The 18,606-nt window shown below is 32.3% G+C and overlaps 1 protein-coding gene across 1 annotated transcript; it reads right to left on the reverse strand.

The window, feature by feature from the left end:
• Nucleotides 1-10,352: 10,352 nt before the first annotated feature.
• On the reverse strand, nt 10,353-18,459 carry LOTGIDRAFT_191692 (hypothetical protein). The gene is made up of 8 exons (XM_009060349.1): nt 18,328-18,459; nt 14,151-14,232; nt 13,745-13,923; nt 13,139-13,251; nt 12,731-12,859; nt 12,109-12,244; nt 11,297-11,360; nt 10,353-10,874 (listed from the first exon to the last, which is right to left on the reverse strand). Exons 1-8 carry the CDS (start codon nt 18,349-18,351, stop codon nt 10,774-10,776), a joined length of 828 nt encoding a protein of 275 aa, XP_009058597.1. The 5' UTR covers nt 18,352-18,459; the 3' UTR covers nt 10,353-10,773.
• Between the last annotated feature and the right edge of the window lie 147 nt (nt 18,460-18,606).

Here is an 18,606-nt window from a genome sequence, read left to right on the forward strand (position 1 = left end):
ATGTACAGTCTGGATAAACAAAAAATACTTTTTGACCTTTCTTGATTGGTCACTCAGTGGAATTCAGCTGGTAATTCTCTTCTTATTTAGCTAATTATGAATTAATTATGGACATGTGAGACAAACTGGTATTTTTCAAGTCATAAGAACACCTCTACTTTCTATTTATATAAATATTAAGGGAACCCATCTTTAAAGCTGTCCAATTTAACTTTAAACTTTTTCTTTGTTCAACGAAACAATTGACGTCTGCAATGGTTTAATTTCAGCCTAGTCTATTCAATATCTAGATATGTTTACTTGGGCGTTGAAATCTTAGCCAATCAGACCTGAGATAAGACATCTCATTTTGTTTTTAGCAAAACTTAAAGGGATTGTCAAGAAGATTTTCTAAATTCTTGTATCGGGGTCACTGATGGCATCAATTTACATCATTCCAATTTTCAATAAGATATCTGTGGTTGATGCAATTCCACTAAAACTAAGAATTTGATGACATCACTAATCGTGAAGGTCCTGATGATAAAGCACATTTTGTGATTAGTGACGTCATAAAACATTTAATTCAGTGGAATAGCAGGAACTACAGACGTCTGATTGAAAATTAAAATGGTGCAAATTGATGATATCAGTGTCCTTGAGATACATAAAAAAAATGAGGAAACCTTTTTACAATCTGTTTAATTCAGTTATGATACAGGAGAGTAAGAGAAGACAAACTTGACACGGAGATAGACAGTGTTATTTGATTAGTATTGATCTACTATTTCTTTATTTTATTAAACATCCCAGTCTGTTTTACACTATTCTACTGACTAGCTTGCTGAAACTTAGCTTCTATTAACTATTTTGATGTAATGAAGATGAACAATGCCATCCAATGTGAATTGAGGGTAATTCATGACAGAACAGCAGCAATAGCCTTCTCTGTTTTTCAATTTCCAAATGTCGAACGACCTAAAACTTTAACAGTTGAGTAGACGCTTGTCCAGGTCAACCTCTGCAACCTACATCACTGGTTTGAAAAATCTGAAGGTATTATCTCATATTAAAAATCTGGCATTATTCCATTCTAATATTCAGTATATAGTATTGTAATATAGCCAACTCTTCCTGAATATTATTATAATATAGAGAATGGATGAGCTTTAGGAATAATAATCAATGTTAATACTAGACCTAGTTATATATTATCTATGTATATCTATTATAACATTACAGATATTCTGTCATTAGTCCAAGCAGGCCTTCTCAGTTAAATTATACCCTTCAATTCCAATTATAATTTTAACTGTATAATAAGAGATAAGTAAGATTTATTGTTATTATGTTACCCAAAAGAAAAAAAACAACAGTTATTACAATAACAACAGTCAGAGATCCTTTTATTCCAGCTAGTTCCTGGCAATTATCTTCCAAAAATTGTTTAAAACTTTTTACAGCTAGGTTTTAATGGATCTTGAACCCTCATTAGCACATAGGGCCTCGGTTTAAATTTTTTATTGCCCACTTGTCTTGTTGTTAATCAAAATTGTCATTCTAGATTCAACTGTATTAGAGCCTCACCTATTATGAGATTTATTTCAACAATAAACAATAAATAATACATAAAGGGGGAAATAAAATGATTCACCAGTATTTTTTGAGATCTACTATCTTATCATTTTATAACAATATGTTAAAATTTCCTGTTTCCTTGTCAACTATAAACTTCAACAATTTATTAACTTGTTCACATAATATAATATTTTATAGCTACTCTCTCAGGGAACAGTATAAAATCATACAAAATATCAAAATTTATAAAAAATAGTTCAATCTAAATCATTCCAAAACTCAGTATTATACCAAGATATAAGAAATCTCATCAAATTACACTGAAAACAATCTTTATTACATAATATATATGTTTTAAAAAAGGTAAAAATATTAGACAGGTAACGAAGGTAATATGACAGTTAAATTTCTTCATTAAATCAGTCCTATGACAGGTAAAGTCGTTAATTCTATGACAACTGACAACTAATTTTACATTGATAAATATACTATAGTAGGTTACAATCTCACTTATATTTAGTTTATATCTTAAACAGACTGTCTGATTTTTACACTGGCAAATTCAGTCAAATTAACATCCCTGGCCAAACCCTGGACACCTTCATTGCTCGTCTCTAAAAGTGAGAAACTCTTTACCTAACAAAACAATAGTAAATATGCTAGGTAAGTACTAACATAGATATCAAATAACTACACTGGATTACTCTCATTTCAAATTATTTATAATGACTATAGTAACAATAGTTAAACGACTAACTGATTTACTATCATATTACAACTATATATCTGGTCAGCTTACGGCTTGCCTGGTTTTACCACTGTGACTCTTACTTGCTCCCACCCCCTTCCCCCTAACTATTGATTCCAACTCCACTAGGATGACATAGAAAAGGGTTGTATTTATTTTCAAATTGTCACAAAAAATCTAACTAGTATCCGAGAGGTAGGTGATTTAATAATATTCTTTCTAAACAAATCTTTAATAATACCTTGAATATCTTATGAACACAAAAATATTGAAATAAAAATAAAAGTTGGTATAAAATCTGAACTTGAAACATTAATTTATTTTCCCATAGAATCTAAAACTGTGAGTTTAATAATAAAAATCATTTAATGTTTCCTGTTACCATAGAAACAAAATATAATCTCATTTTAGCTGAGAACAAAACAAGATAAAAAATTTCTGATTGCCAATAACTGTTTGAAATATCAATCTTATGTAACAAATTTAATAACCACAGGGTAGAGAGTTTTACACTATTATTACTGACATAAAACACGTTTATTGATGATGTAACAAGTAATATTTGATGACATTAAACACATTTATTGATGATGTAGCAAGTAATATTTGTGTCGTTATTGAAAGCTTTCGTTTTAGCAGAGATTGATCTTGTCATAAATCACGTAAAATAATCATTTTTAAAGAAATTATGAAATTGAAGTTATGAAGTTTCAGGGTGGCATGAATTTTTCCTGTTTTTCAAAACAGAAATCTAGTTTCTAGGTGATTATCGTTCCCTCCCTTTTTATATATTTCCCTGAGATAACCATGGTGATCATTCCTATCTATATTTGTCTGATTGTGATTGAAATCACTAGGACTGTAACGATGGACATTTCAAACAATGCCTTGAATCCTTATCAGCACAGGCAACATTAAAAAGATTTTTGAAGTTCAGTGAATTAAGCCCCTTGCTTGTAAGCCTGAAGATCTGTGTCTACAGTGGACATCAATAGATTGAAATCACACATAACAGAGATGACAATGTTTCCCTAATTGCACACTTCATGGCATTATCTGTCTTTTTCCAGCTCAATAAATTATATAAAAGGCAGGATAAAAAACTGTTACTTAAAGCATTGTTTAAATTCAATTCTAATTGACAAACAACACGTATATTGATGATGTAAGAGAGTGGAATTGAATGACAAACAACACGTATATTGATGATGTAAGAGAGTGGAATTGAATGACAAACAACACGTATATTGATGATGTAAGAGAGTGGAATTGAATGACAAACAACACGTATATTGATGATGTAAGAGAGTGGAATTGAATGACAAACAACACGTATATTGATGATGTAAGAGAGTGGAATTGAATGACAAACAACACATATATTGATGATGTAAGAGGTTGGAATTGATGTGCTAATTGAAAGTGTATCTATTATCAAAAAAGGAAGTCATGATAAGTAGAGTGTTTATAAAACAGGAAATTAAAAATGAACAACAGTCTAATGTTATTTTACTGAATGTTTATTGATAATGAGAAGAAGGAAGAAAATAACTGAAATAATTTACCTCTAAAGTTTAACATCACAGGCTGAATTCCTCACTTAAACACCTTCCATTCTGTAAAATAAAATTTAAAATATATCTTATAACTAATTTAAAATTGATACAGATTAAAGATATTGAAATACAGGTAAGTTATGAGTTGATATGTTCACATTATATTCATCATTAACTTGTTAAGTTTTATTAGACTGTAAAATATACCATGACAAGACCTTACCTAGAAAATGAAAGTGTTGTATCAATATGTTTCTCAACACAATTTACTAACAACAAAATTAACCCTTCCTTTAATAAAATCAAATTTCACAAAATGTTGCATCAAAAGTTCCAATTTTACAAAAAAACAAATCTAAAGAAAATTTGAATCACATACAATTAGAACTATAATATCATCTGGAATCTTTGAGTTTATATGACGTCCAACTATAGAGAAGACCAATTTTTGGACACCAGTTGACAAGCATCAAAAAATATGTCAAGAGGTTTAACAAGAATTGACAATTTTTCTGAAAATATCACAAGGAGATTAATAACACAAATCCATCCAAATCGGAATTCATAAGGTAAAGTTTGAAAACTGACACAAATGATCAAATAGTTATTGTTTCCTCGGTCAAGGCAACCAAATCAAAATAGTTTGTATATCGTAATGTAAATTCAATTTGTAAAACCTAAACCCTCCTTCTAAGAATAGTAATGATCAGTGGTTGGGCCTAGACAAGCAAACAAACAAACCATGAAGCCCAAAATCAAACAAAAACATAGGGCGAATACTGAATAATAAGTGACAAACCCCTAACAAAACCTTGACAGGCAATCCTAATACTGAATAAACTTCATTACAGCAATAAGGAAAAATCAATTTACAGAGATTGTCAAGAGGTTTTTGTTGTGTATTGAAGAGGAAAGGAATAGGAACACATCAATTCATTAAGAAGTTTATTAACCAACTAACATAGGAAGGAACACCTGTCAGACAACTCAGGGTACTAGAAAGTTACACAATATTGTACATAAAGATATTGCCTAGTTGATATACCATAGTTATAATATATAGACAACATTTTTTAAATATTTTATATGTAACACTAATAGCATTGATTTGCACCATTCCAATTTTCAATCAGACGTCTATGGATCCTGCAATTTCAGTAAGTGTTTTATGACATTACTATTATCAATCTTTTGTGATCGTGACGTCATCAAACGCATAGTTTTAGTGGAATTGCAGGAACCACAGACATCTGATTGAAATTGGAATGGTGCAAATTGATGCTTACACTGTTAAACACATAAAACATTTAGAAAACCTCTTCCATTCCTTTTAGACACTAACCAGTTGAGGAAAATTATTCACAATCTCTTTAAGACCCCAATAAAGATTAAGAAGAATCATTTACAATCAATTGATATAAGGAAATAAGAATGTGATCTATTTAATTTATTCGGACTATTGTGGACCATTGTATTTATTGTATTTTATAATCTTGACCAAGGTCATGAATAATGAATGTTTAAATGATAATAATACATGACTTCACCTTAGTAACACCTGTTTGACACTGACCACAACAATGGCTGTCTTTTTCTTAATTTCTTCACATTAACTTGTGAATATTGACAACTTATTGTGATTTGCTTAGTTTAAGTTCAATTAATTTATCATTTATTTTAAGTCTAAACAGTACAGTCTCTTAAAGAAACTAAGTCATAACCCCCTCCTCATCTGAATTCGACATTTTCTTTAATGAGAGAAAAGATCTAGGTCAACTTTCTGTTTTTTCATCTAAATACGAGTTTGTCTATTGCCCTTGACACTATGACCTGTCACATGATGTAATGAATATATCTATACAATGTTATAAACAATAGTTATTAGTCACTGTAATTAGATCTGTCTTAACAGCATATTTAAAATAATATTTTTATTAGTAACCCCACCTTTCCTTCATGACTAATTGAAATATGAAGAGATAATTATTTAGGATTGAGGAAGGATGGGTCAAATTCTAGATTAAAGTTGAGATGACATAATATATTCTATTCTCAGTCTTCTTGACAACATACATCTTACTTATTACTCGTTGTTTTTGAGGCATTCTACACTGCGCAGTTCTGGAGCTTGCTCCTTACAAAGTAATTCAACCAAGACACAAGGAAGAGTGGCAGCGCCAAATTATCCTCACAAAAGCCCCAAAATACAATTTTTTGTGGAAACATTTATTATTTGATAGTAAAAATGTAAGAATATTGAAAAGAATACTCTAAATTCTGCTACTCTAAGGATTACAGCCTTTTATTTTCCAAATTTTTACCCCTGACTTCCCCTAACAAGAATTCCCCACACAATTGGTATATATCTGGATGATTTGATTAAACATGCATCGTTCCAGTAGAGTTGTTTCAACAATTTCCATGCTATATGCATCTAGATTTTTCTACATTAAAAAAGTTTGGAATTCTCATATATGACAGTATCATAGTAACGTGTAATGTTTTTATATATAATATCATCTATATTTTATGGAGATCAGTCAGCAGAAATAGTTTGTGATATAACAGACAACAGAACAAAGAGACTATAAATAAAAATGTCTGTTCACAAGATAGAATATAAACTATCATTTGTGATATGTTTAACATGTACTTAATGTCTATGACTAATTCTACTCTTAGTTAAAAGTTACAAGAGATTGTAAGAAGTTTTTTTTTTTAAAGATGTAACTCCAGCTTTTATTTTCAATTTTTCAGTCAAGGGTCTGTGGTTTGTAGTTTTTGTAGTTCCTGCAACAGTGATCCCAAAAAAAACTTACTTTCAGTTGAATTGCTTTCACTAAAATCTAAGCTCTTTAAATTGGAATCTAACGTACTAACTGCCTGAAGATGTTATAATATTATAATGACATGAACTAGTTAAGTTAAATTGTGAAGGTTTGTTGATGATATCAGTTTCACTTACAAATAACACATCACAGTAATAGAGTTAAATAACACATCACAGTAATAGAGTTAAATAACATATCACAGTAATAGAGTTAAATAACATATCACAGTAATAGAGTAAAATATCATATCACAGTAATAACATATCACAGTAATAGAGTTAAATAACATATCACAGTAATAACATATCACAGCAATAGAGTTAAATATCATATCACAGTAATAACATATCACAGTAATAGAGTTAAATAACGTATCACAGTAATAGAGTTAAATAACATATCACAGTAATAGAGTTAAATAACATATCACAGTAATAGAGTTAAATAACATATCACAGTAATAGAGTTAAATAACATATCACAGTAATAGAGTTAAATAACATATCACAGTAATAATACATATCACAGTAATAGAGTTAAATAACATATCACAGTAATAACATATCACAGTAATAGAGTTAAATAACATATCACAGTAATAGAGTTAAATAACATATCACAGTAATAGAGTTAAATAACATATCACAGTAATAGAGTTAAATAACATATCACAGCAATAGAGTTAGATAACATAACATTTGGAGTAGGGGCTGTTTTTACCTTTGATAATCAGGCCCCTGGGCCATAACACATTTCTAATGCTCAGCTGAGTTTTGACTCAAATTTATAATGCACCTCATATCAAGAAAAGTTAAAATTTGAAGATTACTGTGATAATGTCAGAAACATTGAGATCTAATGAATAGATTGATATATTTTGTTGTCTTGGATACAATCAGTTATTCACCTGTAATAGCTGATTCAAATTTGATTAAATTCTCAGATAAGTATGAAAAAATATTATGTGCCCCTGGGGGATAGATTATGTCAGTTTCAAGTTCAAATTTTCTGTCATTTTAACAGTTAAAAAGTTTACAACAAAAAATATCTAAACAAATTTTTTATCTTTTCAGTCCATGTTGGTCTCAAGAGTCATGGGGTACACTGAGCTTACATTCTCTAAATTCTTCAAATAGGAATGGTGGAACTTTCACCCTTATATCTCATTTACTATTTCAATTAAACTAAAATAGATAACAAACTCTAAACAAAAGATAACAGTGTGAAAAAATATAAGAAAATAATCACTGTGGTTTTAAGATATTTGATAATAAAATGTATTGAATTTGTAATGGATTGAAGATCAAAAGAATTCTTTTAACTTTGTTTTATCAAAGTGATAAGGTACACTTACAAAATGAAATCAGCACCAAAATTCAACATTCTTTTCGGAATTCAAAAAACCTTATTGGTGAACAATTTGTTTGCAGAAAATTAAATTTGGAAAACAAAAGAATAATTTGCCAGCTAAATCTCGTTGACACAAACCGTTTAAACTTAAGGGGGTCTGCCCTTTTAAAGCTTATAAACCTACAAAAAAAATTCATCGCATAATCTTAAAACTAATTAAACCTTACTAAGTAAATCAGCCCAAATGAATAGACCTTGCTTCAGACCTCGGCCCATGCGTTCTATTTATTCTATTCTCGTTTCACCTATCACCTGTTTTGACAGTAAGTTTTTCTATCTCAATCTTCCCCTGGATGAGACTGATGAACTGTAAACTGTGAAAGTCAATACAGACTGTGTATATAACACTTAGAGTGAATAATAACTTCTTGATAACCTAGACCACTACATCAATATCCAGTATTTTACAATATAACATACGACAATTACCTCATATTGGTTACTGTCAATCTAGCTTTCTAGTACTACAGAATTTCATCTTAAAATAGGAAAACAGGGGCACTCTATCAAAGTAACGTTCTTTAAAGCCCCAAACTTGCCAAATTTTACCTTTATTCTGTTGGAAATGGATTGGGAACTCAATTAGGATAATTAAGATCATGCAGAAGATTATTATTACAGTTTATAAGGAGAAAACTAAGATTATTATTACAGTTTATAAGAAGAAAACTAAGATTATTATTACAGTTTATAAGGAGAAAACTAAGATTATTATTACAGTTTATAAGGAGAAAACTAAGATTATTATTACAGTTTATAAGGAGAAAACTAAGATTATTATTACAGTTTATAAGAAGAAAACTAAGATTATTATTACAGTTTATAAGAAGAAAACTAAGATTATTATTACAGTTTATAAGGAGAAAACTAAGATTATTATTACAGTTTATAAGGAGAAAACTAAGATTATTATTACAGTTTATAAGGAGAAAACTAAGATTATTATTACAGTTTATAAGAAGAAAACTAAGATTATTATTACAATTTATAAGAAGAAAACGTGTGACAGGTTTGAGACAATCAAATAAAATAGGTCAGCTAATCAAGCACTGAACCAGTCAGTCAGTGACACTACTCCATTCATCTTAAAACTATTTCACCTTCAACTCAAATTACAACACTTTCACTTCAAACAATAGTTTAACAAACACTCGGGCATTATGTCATAAATAACTATGAATAATTATGAATGATATACCACAGTAATAACGCCCTGATAAACTTATATATGAAATAAACTTACTGTTATTTAAAGAAACATAACGGTTCAATGTTTGAGATTAGGACTGATATTAAACAGTGCAGCAGAACTTGAGACTCATGGAGGAGGCGGTTCAAACTCATCAGTCAAAAGTCTGTGGAAAAATTCACAATTTTTCTCAATATTACGCAAAAACATAAAAAATTCCAGCCATACCTGTGCGTATTTCATAACTTGAAGCGTTTATCCAGCCACATATTGAATAGAATCCTGGTGAAATGAGGCCAAAAGGCCGGTATTTGTGAGTAACAGACAACCAGGTCGGTTTTTACCGTTATTCCTTTGAAGGTGTACAATAATCATTCAGCATCCTTTTCATTGGGTCTGTATAATAATATTACAGACTGGTTATTCTCGACTTGTAGCCTCTAACATCCACGTATAATGTTATTACACACTGGGAAATCTCGACTTATAGTCTCTAACATCCACGTATAATGATATTTAAAACTGGTTAATCTCGACTTGTAGTCTCTAACATCCAAGTATAATGACATTACAGACTGGTTATTCTCGACTTACAGAAGCATTATTTTGCTTTTCAAAAAAAAAAAAAAAGATGAATGAAATGACAAAGAAAGCCACCCAGGTGTACAGATAAGAAAGACAATGTACTGATATCTTAAAAACAGATGTTAGTTTTATTTATGTATTTGGTAATCACCGCATCAACTAAAGATCTTCAGCTTATTAAATAAAAAAAATTACTATTACTTTTTTCTTTTACAAAATTCATTCATGATTAATTTTAACAATAGGGGGGTATCGTTGCTATTCAGTGTGTGTATAACCTCGTATAGCAAATACAGACGTGTCAATTTATTTGAAAAGGTGGGGATGGGGGAGGGGGTGTATGATGTAAGGAAGGGCGGGGGTTGGAGCCAGGAAGGGAGAAGGGTGCTTTTAATAGAATTTATGAATATGCATTTAAGTGTTTTTAAATGAAAACATAATTTGGTAAAAATTCTTCTTAGGAATAATATTATGCATTAGACTTTAAATATTTTATTCTGACAATTTCAAGAGAAGAATTTAACATTATCTAAGGGACACAACTCTACTATTGTTTCATTAAAACAAAACTCTGAGTACATCCAAACACATAACTCTTACACTTGGTAAATAATATTGAATTAAGTACAATCCGGGCACACTGAAAACCCCTGTTCAATCAAATCTTTGAAACATACCTTTCTTACTTTTAGAACTTTATAAAAAAAAATTTACATTTTTGTGCCAGTGTTTTTTCAAGAGTCGGCTCAGTGTAGACTTTCAAATGATTAAAAATTTAAATTTGTATATTTTATTAGAAAATAAAGGACTATAAAACAATTAGTTACAAATTCTGTCTCATTTTTCATTGGAATATAAAAAAACAAAAAACAGTCTAAGTATTTTCTGCCATTTTAATTAATTTCCAGGCCAGTCTTGAACTGTTTTCTCAGACAAGAATTTGCCTTTAATATCTGAACCATGAGGAAGGAGAGCTAAGTAAACAGGAGTTTCTGCACCTGTAATAGAAGTTACGTAAATCATAAGTGAAAAACAAAAACATATATAGAAATGAAGATGCGTTAATACCAAATTGACAAATCTAAATAATTGTTAGATCATATCTGAAGGCATTGTAAAAGGGTTTACTAAATTTTTTTGTGTATCTGTGACACTGATAGCTTCAATTTGCACCATTTTAATTTTCAATCAGACGTCTGTTGTTCCTGCAATTCCACTTTGCCGTGAATAATCGCAAAATCTCACTTTGCGATAGTGAATACTTTTTGTGAGTCACAAAAGTAAATACAGATACCTAGAGAGAATCAACTGATTTGAGAGGAGAATAAACAGAGAGATAATTTACAGTTTGTGGTGGATTGTAGGGGAATAGTCAAATGTTGCCTCAAGGGACATTTTTTGTCGAAAATCCAAATCCTACCTTCGTCAATTGTTTTAGTGCCTTTATGACTCGACATATCAGTATCAACGTAACCAGGGCAACACTGAAATTAATGATAATTAATCAACCTTACTTAATACAACAAAATAACGAACCTTGATCGATGGTTTTATGTCCTTTATGGCTTGTCATATCAGTATCAACGTAACCAGGGCAACACTGGAAGATAGTGAGCAATATCGTTAAATTAATGATTAAAATCAGTACAAGCAAGACAATTCTTTCAATCAAAAATCTCGTCCACAGAATGGCAAAATCAGGGGTAATAACTGTATAGTAGTGGACTCCTCTAAAGTACCATCGGGTGTTTCGAAAAGAATGGTAGGTAGGTAGATGACAAGTTAACGTTCGCTTCCAGCGGATACTGATATCGCAAACTAGGAAGTAGTTGGTAGTCGAAAAGAATGAGTCAGCATCATGAACTATACAAAATACTTAGTTGTTAATATTTCGTTAGGATGAGGTGTGCATTATTTACAGTAATAGAGGTTTTCCCAGATATACTGGAGGATAATAAGGGGTACGTATTATATATGACAATATTTACAATACTATACAACATATCAGAACTGGATATCCTGATGATGGGTCTTGTATCCTTTACAACCAGTGTTGATAGGATGATAAACAATAAGCTCTACCTATTTTGTAAACACGTCAACATTGAATAAATCTAGTCCTAGAGCTGAGGTCGTTTCAAGAATACAGGACCATATTATCTTTATCAAGGATGATTAAACGTTTTATTCACGTACTGGCAACTTTCCTAACTCAATCACAAACTAACTTACAGCATTGACAATGATATCATCTTTAGAGTTTAATTCTCGTTGTTGTATAAAAGTCATTACAGTTACTCCAACTTTCGACATACCATATGCAGACTTGGTGAATCCTTTTTCTTCAACCTGATCATCTTTAGCAGATCTAAAATTTTACAGAAATGTGAGTCTCAATTTATCTGAAAGAGGTCTAACAATAAATTATTCTTATATTAGTTTATCAAATGGAAAATGACAAAAAAAACCCAACCATTTCTTAAGGATAAGAACTTTTAAACAGCTAGTCCTTGTCCAAACCTCTTGGTATTGATTTTACAAGGATAACAACTTTACAAGGATCCTTTCAACCAGTTAGTCCTTGTCAAAACCTCTTGGTATTGATATATACCAGATTATCCGTACCAATTTACAGCTTGGTGTATGACGAAAGATAACTTTTTTAAGGTCATCAGACTTTCATATGCTAACTGAGATTAGAGCCAATGACCACCATTTGTTTGACTAACCAAACTAATGACGTCATGACTCTGTTCAACACTCTAACTGACAGTGCTACAGTACCCCTCCATGACATTCAAAGTGGGAAACATTTTCTAGACCAGAATACAAACAGAGAATTGGAAATACTTACTGAACAAAATCAGCCATAATTTGTTTCAATTCATCCATTTTCAGATTTGAATCTAGGAATCTGGCTTTCAGAGCATCAGAACATTTTTTCCCAGACCACTGTGACACCATACTTGATACGTGTACAACTCTGTAGGGAAGAAAAATATTATCATATCCCATCCCATATTTAATTTGATGTTCTGGCACCAAAATACTGAGGAGCAAGTGGCACAGTTTACCACATGCCGTGGCGGTGAGAGACTCCTGAAAGTGGGGTACAAATTGGGTCAGACTGACTAAATAGGGGGTGGATGGAACTGTACTGTCCAGTTTTTTTATATTCTACATTTGTGTATCTGCGATAAGGAAAACAGAACATAAAACTAAGAGTGTTTAAATAAGAATATATAAAGTGAAGAAAACTCACCGAGCGTGAGGACGTAAGATAGGGAATAAGGCATTACAAACATCTAATGTTGCTGTAAAATTAGTTTTTACTGTTACTTCTGCCTGCTCTGGGAAGGGAGCAGTTGAACTTTGCTGAAAAAAACATATCAAATCTATTAATCTTTTAAATTAGCTGCAATCAAGTAGGTAACTGAAGATTAAAGTAAAGTGGGAAAGTGACAAATAGGTACCAGAAAAATGGTAAAGAATTTGAATTATAATTTTTATACAAAATAAAAAATGACACTCTTTGATAAGAGAGGTCATAGGGTCAAGTTATATTTGTAGTTTATAACAGATATGAAGAGTAAATAAACTAAGACAATCAGATTGAATATGTAATAATTTGGTAAATGGTTTTATTAGAGATACTCTACTATAGAAGCACTGGCCTAGGTCACAAGTAGAGACTGTGGATTTCAGCATTGAATACATCAATCTGATAGAAAATTACCTACTTCTGGAGAGATTTATAAGATAAATAAATAATTCAGAAATTTCAAAGCGATTGTTTCAGGGAGTTAATGAAAGGGGTTCTTATCTACCATGGACAAGAACATTACTCAGATTTTGTTGTAATACAAACCTTATAAGCTATGCCAGCATTATTTACTAGAATATCCAGTCCTCCGTAGTTTGATTGTATGAAAGATTTGAGACGATCAATACTATTTGTGTCACAGATGTCCAGTTGTTGGAATTCTGGTTTTAGACCCTCCTTATTCAAATCTTCTACTGCCTTCTTTCCTAGATCTTCATTTCGAGCTGAAAACAGTAAAGTTTGGTGATTATTCTAGAAGAGATAATTGTGAATATTATCAGTGGTGTTTCTGGCCCCCTTTAAAAATAAGGCTGGCTTTGCCTTATCATACTCTGCATACATAGGTCTATTGTTGGTACACTGCTTATACTAGCTACAAATATAGGCCTATCAATAAACCCTGCTTGAGAACAACTTTATCAGCCCCAATATAGAATTGTCTGTCACTTACCTGTTAATATAACATCTCCTTTAAATGATTTACATAATGCTCTAACAATGGCAAAACCAATTCCCTTATTACTTCCTGTTACCTGTAAATAATCAATCAATAATTTTACAATAAATTTTCAAGATGCACGAACTCGAGCTGACATTACCAATTAGCTTTTTACAACTTAAATTGAATAGTAAATGGAGTTTAGCAATCTACTTTCACTTTCTGATAGGGGAATGAAAAATGGCTATGTTCGATACTTATAATATCATAATAAGATTGAGGCAAAGTTTAATATCATTCATAATGATTATTTCTACAGTTTATTTTTTTGTTTTTTTTTGTTTACATCAAACTAAGAAATGGAAGTGTGCTTATTCTCAAGGGAGATAACTCGTCCTTGTAATAAAGAGGAATCAGACCACCAATCATACTGTTTATGTATTTGAGTCTATTGAATATCCAACACCTCCCCTGGAAATTTTTTAAAAAATAAGTTCTTGTAAAAAGTCTTAAAGTTCTTTTCGCTTAAGGAAATTTGACAAATTTAATCTCTTCGGTGGGCGACGTTGACGTAAACTTCTCCAATTTCGGGCTGTCTGTGGCGAAACTGGTGTTCTTGTAACATCTGGTGAATGTGATATCGTTTGATCTGGAAAGTGGTTCCTTGATGCAGATTTTGGTATAGGGACCAGTGGGTAACGACGTCTAAGAAACTTTCTATTTCGTCTTAATACACGACCACCATCAGTTGAATGAAATAGTCTCTATGATTACCAATTTTAATAATTGATCCATTAATCGTCCAACGCTTCGTTCTGTCATTTTGAACGACTACTTTGTTTCCAACAGATAACGATGAAAGTGCTTGTGCAGTTTTATTGTAGCGTTTTTCCACTTAATTACTGTGTATGGAAGATTTTTCATCAGCATCAGCTATTATCTTTTGCCACTCTGGAGCGAAAGATCGTCGTTGAGCAGGCATATTATCTCGAAGAGGATGGCCAAATACTTTAAGAGCGGGTGACGTACCATCTGCTTTTGGCGTATTCTTGAATTGAAGTAGAGCTGTAATCCACTTGTTCATGTTGATATTTCTACCTGTCCAACAACGTCTTATCAGCTTTTTCATAGATTTAACTGTAGCTTCAGCCTTTCCATTTGATTGTGGAAAATGGGGTGAAGATACTTTATGTTGAATTCCCCATAGTTTAAAAAAGTCTTTCATGGATTTCGAGGTAAATTGGGGACCTCCATCTGTCCAAAGTACTTCTGGTATAGATGATTCCATGAAACTATCTTGGACTTGGAAACTCTTAATGATTTGATTCGTCGTTGAATATTTCCCAAGACGATGGACTAATGGCCATCCTGATAGAACATCTGACATTACGTGCCATTGTTCACCTCCAAAGGAACCCAAATCAGCACAAATATGTTGAAACACTCTGTCTGGTTCTGGGTTTCGTCTCGTCATTGGTTCTTTAGATTGCGATGGTAATTCTTCAGTGCATGCTTTACAGGAATGAACGACATTCTCGATATCGTTGTCAATACCGGGCCAATGGACGATTAGTCTTGCTCTAGCTTTGGTTCTGGTGATGCCTTGATGTGAAGCATGTAAATCATTGACAATTTTCTGACAAAGAGATTTTGGTATGAGGAGTCGAGGTCCAACTACTAAGAGGTTGTCATCGATTGATATTTGATCTCTAACGTTCCAGTAATGTTTCAAATCCTGTGAAAGTTGATTTCTTGCGTGTGGAAAACCATTTCTTACCACTTCGACGTGATTTTGATATTCTTTATCGACAATACTGGATTGACGAATATCTGAAAGGTGAGGATCCATGTCTGCATCTTTTACAGCTTGACGTATTAAATCCAGATGAAGCGTGTCGATCTCTTCATCGATAAAATCTTGATCATATGCTGTAGGCGTTACGACTGGAGCCCTTGATAATGCATCAGGTGCAGCATGATCTTTCCCTTTCTTCCATACCGCTTTAAACTTGATGTGGGCTTTGATGGATCAAAGTATGCTAATGTTGGAGTACTGGACAACATTTTCTTTGCTTCTTCGAATGATTTTTGGTGGATTTCATTCCACTGAAATTCGTTTTTTGGACGAAGGAGTGGTCGAAAGTTCTCTGTAGCGGCAGCTATCTTTGACGAGAATGATCCTAGTTGATTAACTAGACCAATAAACGACCTTACATCAGTGATGTTAGTATGGACTGGGTAATCTGTTATAGCTTGGATGATTTTAGGATCAGGACTGTAACCATCAGCTGATAATATAAATCCAGCGAATTCCACTTGTTGTTGTGCAAATTTGAATTTCTCCTTCTTTAAGGTAATACCACGTTCTTGACATCTCTGTAGGAATTGTCGAAGATGTTGTAAATGGCTATCAAGGTCACTATCGTAAATTGTGACATCATCTATGACTCTTCGATATCCTTGAAGGACAATAAATGCTTCGTCCATTCTTCTATTGTAATGCTCCGAAATAGAACAAATATCGAAAGGTGCACGAACAAATTTGTATCGCCCAAACGGTGTGATAAAGGTTGTGTAATCTTGACTCTTCTCGTCAAGAGGGCATTGGTGATAACCTTTAAGTGCGTCCATAGTTGTAAACCATTTTGATTTTGTTGCAGCTATGTAGGCTACAGCTTCAGCAGGTGTTAAGAGACTGGTATCGCTCTCGTTTAACGTATTTGTTGAGATGCGACAGATCTACACACAGGCGTATATCGTCTGAGCCTTTTTTAGGTGTAACTACTAAAGGTGCACACCAAGCTGATGGATAGGTAACTGATTCGATGATTTTCTTATCAACAAGGTCATCAAGTTCCTTCTTCAACTTATCTCTGTACGCATAGGCTACTCTTCTTGGTGTTGCTACACAAAATGGGACGGCATCGTCAGTGAGTTGAATTGTAAATTCTTCTTCAGGCATTGGCTTAATTTCATCGCTGAAAACAGATGAAAATTCTTTGATGATGTCCTCTGATTTTAATTGTGTACTACTATTATCTACTTTGGCAGAATGATGAATTTTCTTCACTTCTGAAGTTTCGTGTGATATTTGTTTTGGATAATCTTTGGGTATTATGTCCAAAGCTTTTGTAGTTTTCCATGACAAGATGCATCCTTGAACTCCTTTTAAGACATGAAACTTTTCTTCTATAGTTCGGGTACCCAACTTCACCGTTGCATAGAATATTCCAAGATTCTCTATGTGATGGTTATCTGCTGATTTAAAAACTGGTTGATCTGTATCTTTGAAAAGATCATGAGATTTGATCCTGAATTTATTCATCAAATCTTTACCAATTGCTGATATTTCTGATCCAGTATCAGGCATAGCTGATATTTTTAATTCTGCTTTTTGTAGATGATTTGGTTTCATCATAATTTGCACTCTTGGTGACCTTTCTATTCTAGCTATCCTGGCTGTTATTGTGGATAATCTAGGTTTAGGTGCAGACTTCTTCAGATTATTCTTCCCAGAAGCTGAGCGACAAACTGTTGCATAATGTCCTTTCTTGGAACATTTTCCACAAATATTGTCTTTAGCTGGACATTTGTCAGCTGGATGTTGACTTATTATAGAAGCACTGGCCTAGGTCACAAGTAAAGACTATGGATTTCAGCATTGAATAGGCTACATCAATTTGGTAGAAAATTACCTACTTATGCAGTTATGGAGAGATTTACAAGATAAACAAATAATTCAGAAATGCAAAGCGATTAGTGTATAAATGAATTCTCATGTCACAGTAGTCCTCTCTACATAGCACGTGTTAGCTTGGAGTTGGATGAGGAAGTAGGGTTGAAGGGAAGGGGGCTATCATTGTATCATACAATACCAGTAATACATCACACCAGGACTGGTGCCATGGCTATATACAGTACCGTATATTATATAACATGCAGTGTATTTTTGTGTGTGTGTCTTTTCAACTAAAATCATACTAATGACTAACTAATTTTCACAGAATTAATAGATTTATCTATTGCTCTGTGACCTAGGCCAGTGCTTTCATTGAGACTCAATACACCCTAACACTATAGACCTGGGACCGAAACTACCCTTTTCTCCCCTACCATTGAAATTTCACAGGTGAAAAACAAGTAAAAAAAGCGTTAAATCACATTGTCATAAATAGAATTAGATACTTACGACTGCAACTTGTTTAGAAGCCATGTTCAGTATTCAAATTATAGTTTTAAAGGTGTAACTTTAAGTTTTCTAGCACGGATTCGACTTCAATACAACCGGTAACAAGAAATGCAGGTCGAAAAGAGGGTCGTGTGGTAGTCTCGATTATCACATAATAGAACTGTCTAGTGTTTCTTGTACATTATTTTGGTCATAATAACAATGTTTGCAACAGATTGCATTATATGAAACGTTTTTATTATGTTCAGTGTATTGTTTTGTATTATGCTACTACTGACT

The sequence above is a fragment of the Lottia gigantea genome, assembly GCF_000327385.1.
Source record: "Lottia gigantea unplaced genomic scaffold LOTGIsca_42, whole genome shotgun sequence".
Classification (NCBI taxonomy): domain Eukaryota; kingdom Metazoa; phylum Mollusca; class Gastropoda; family Lottiidae; genus Lottia; species Lottia gigantea.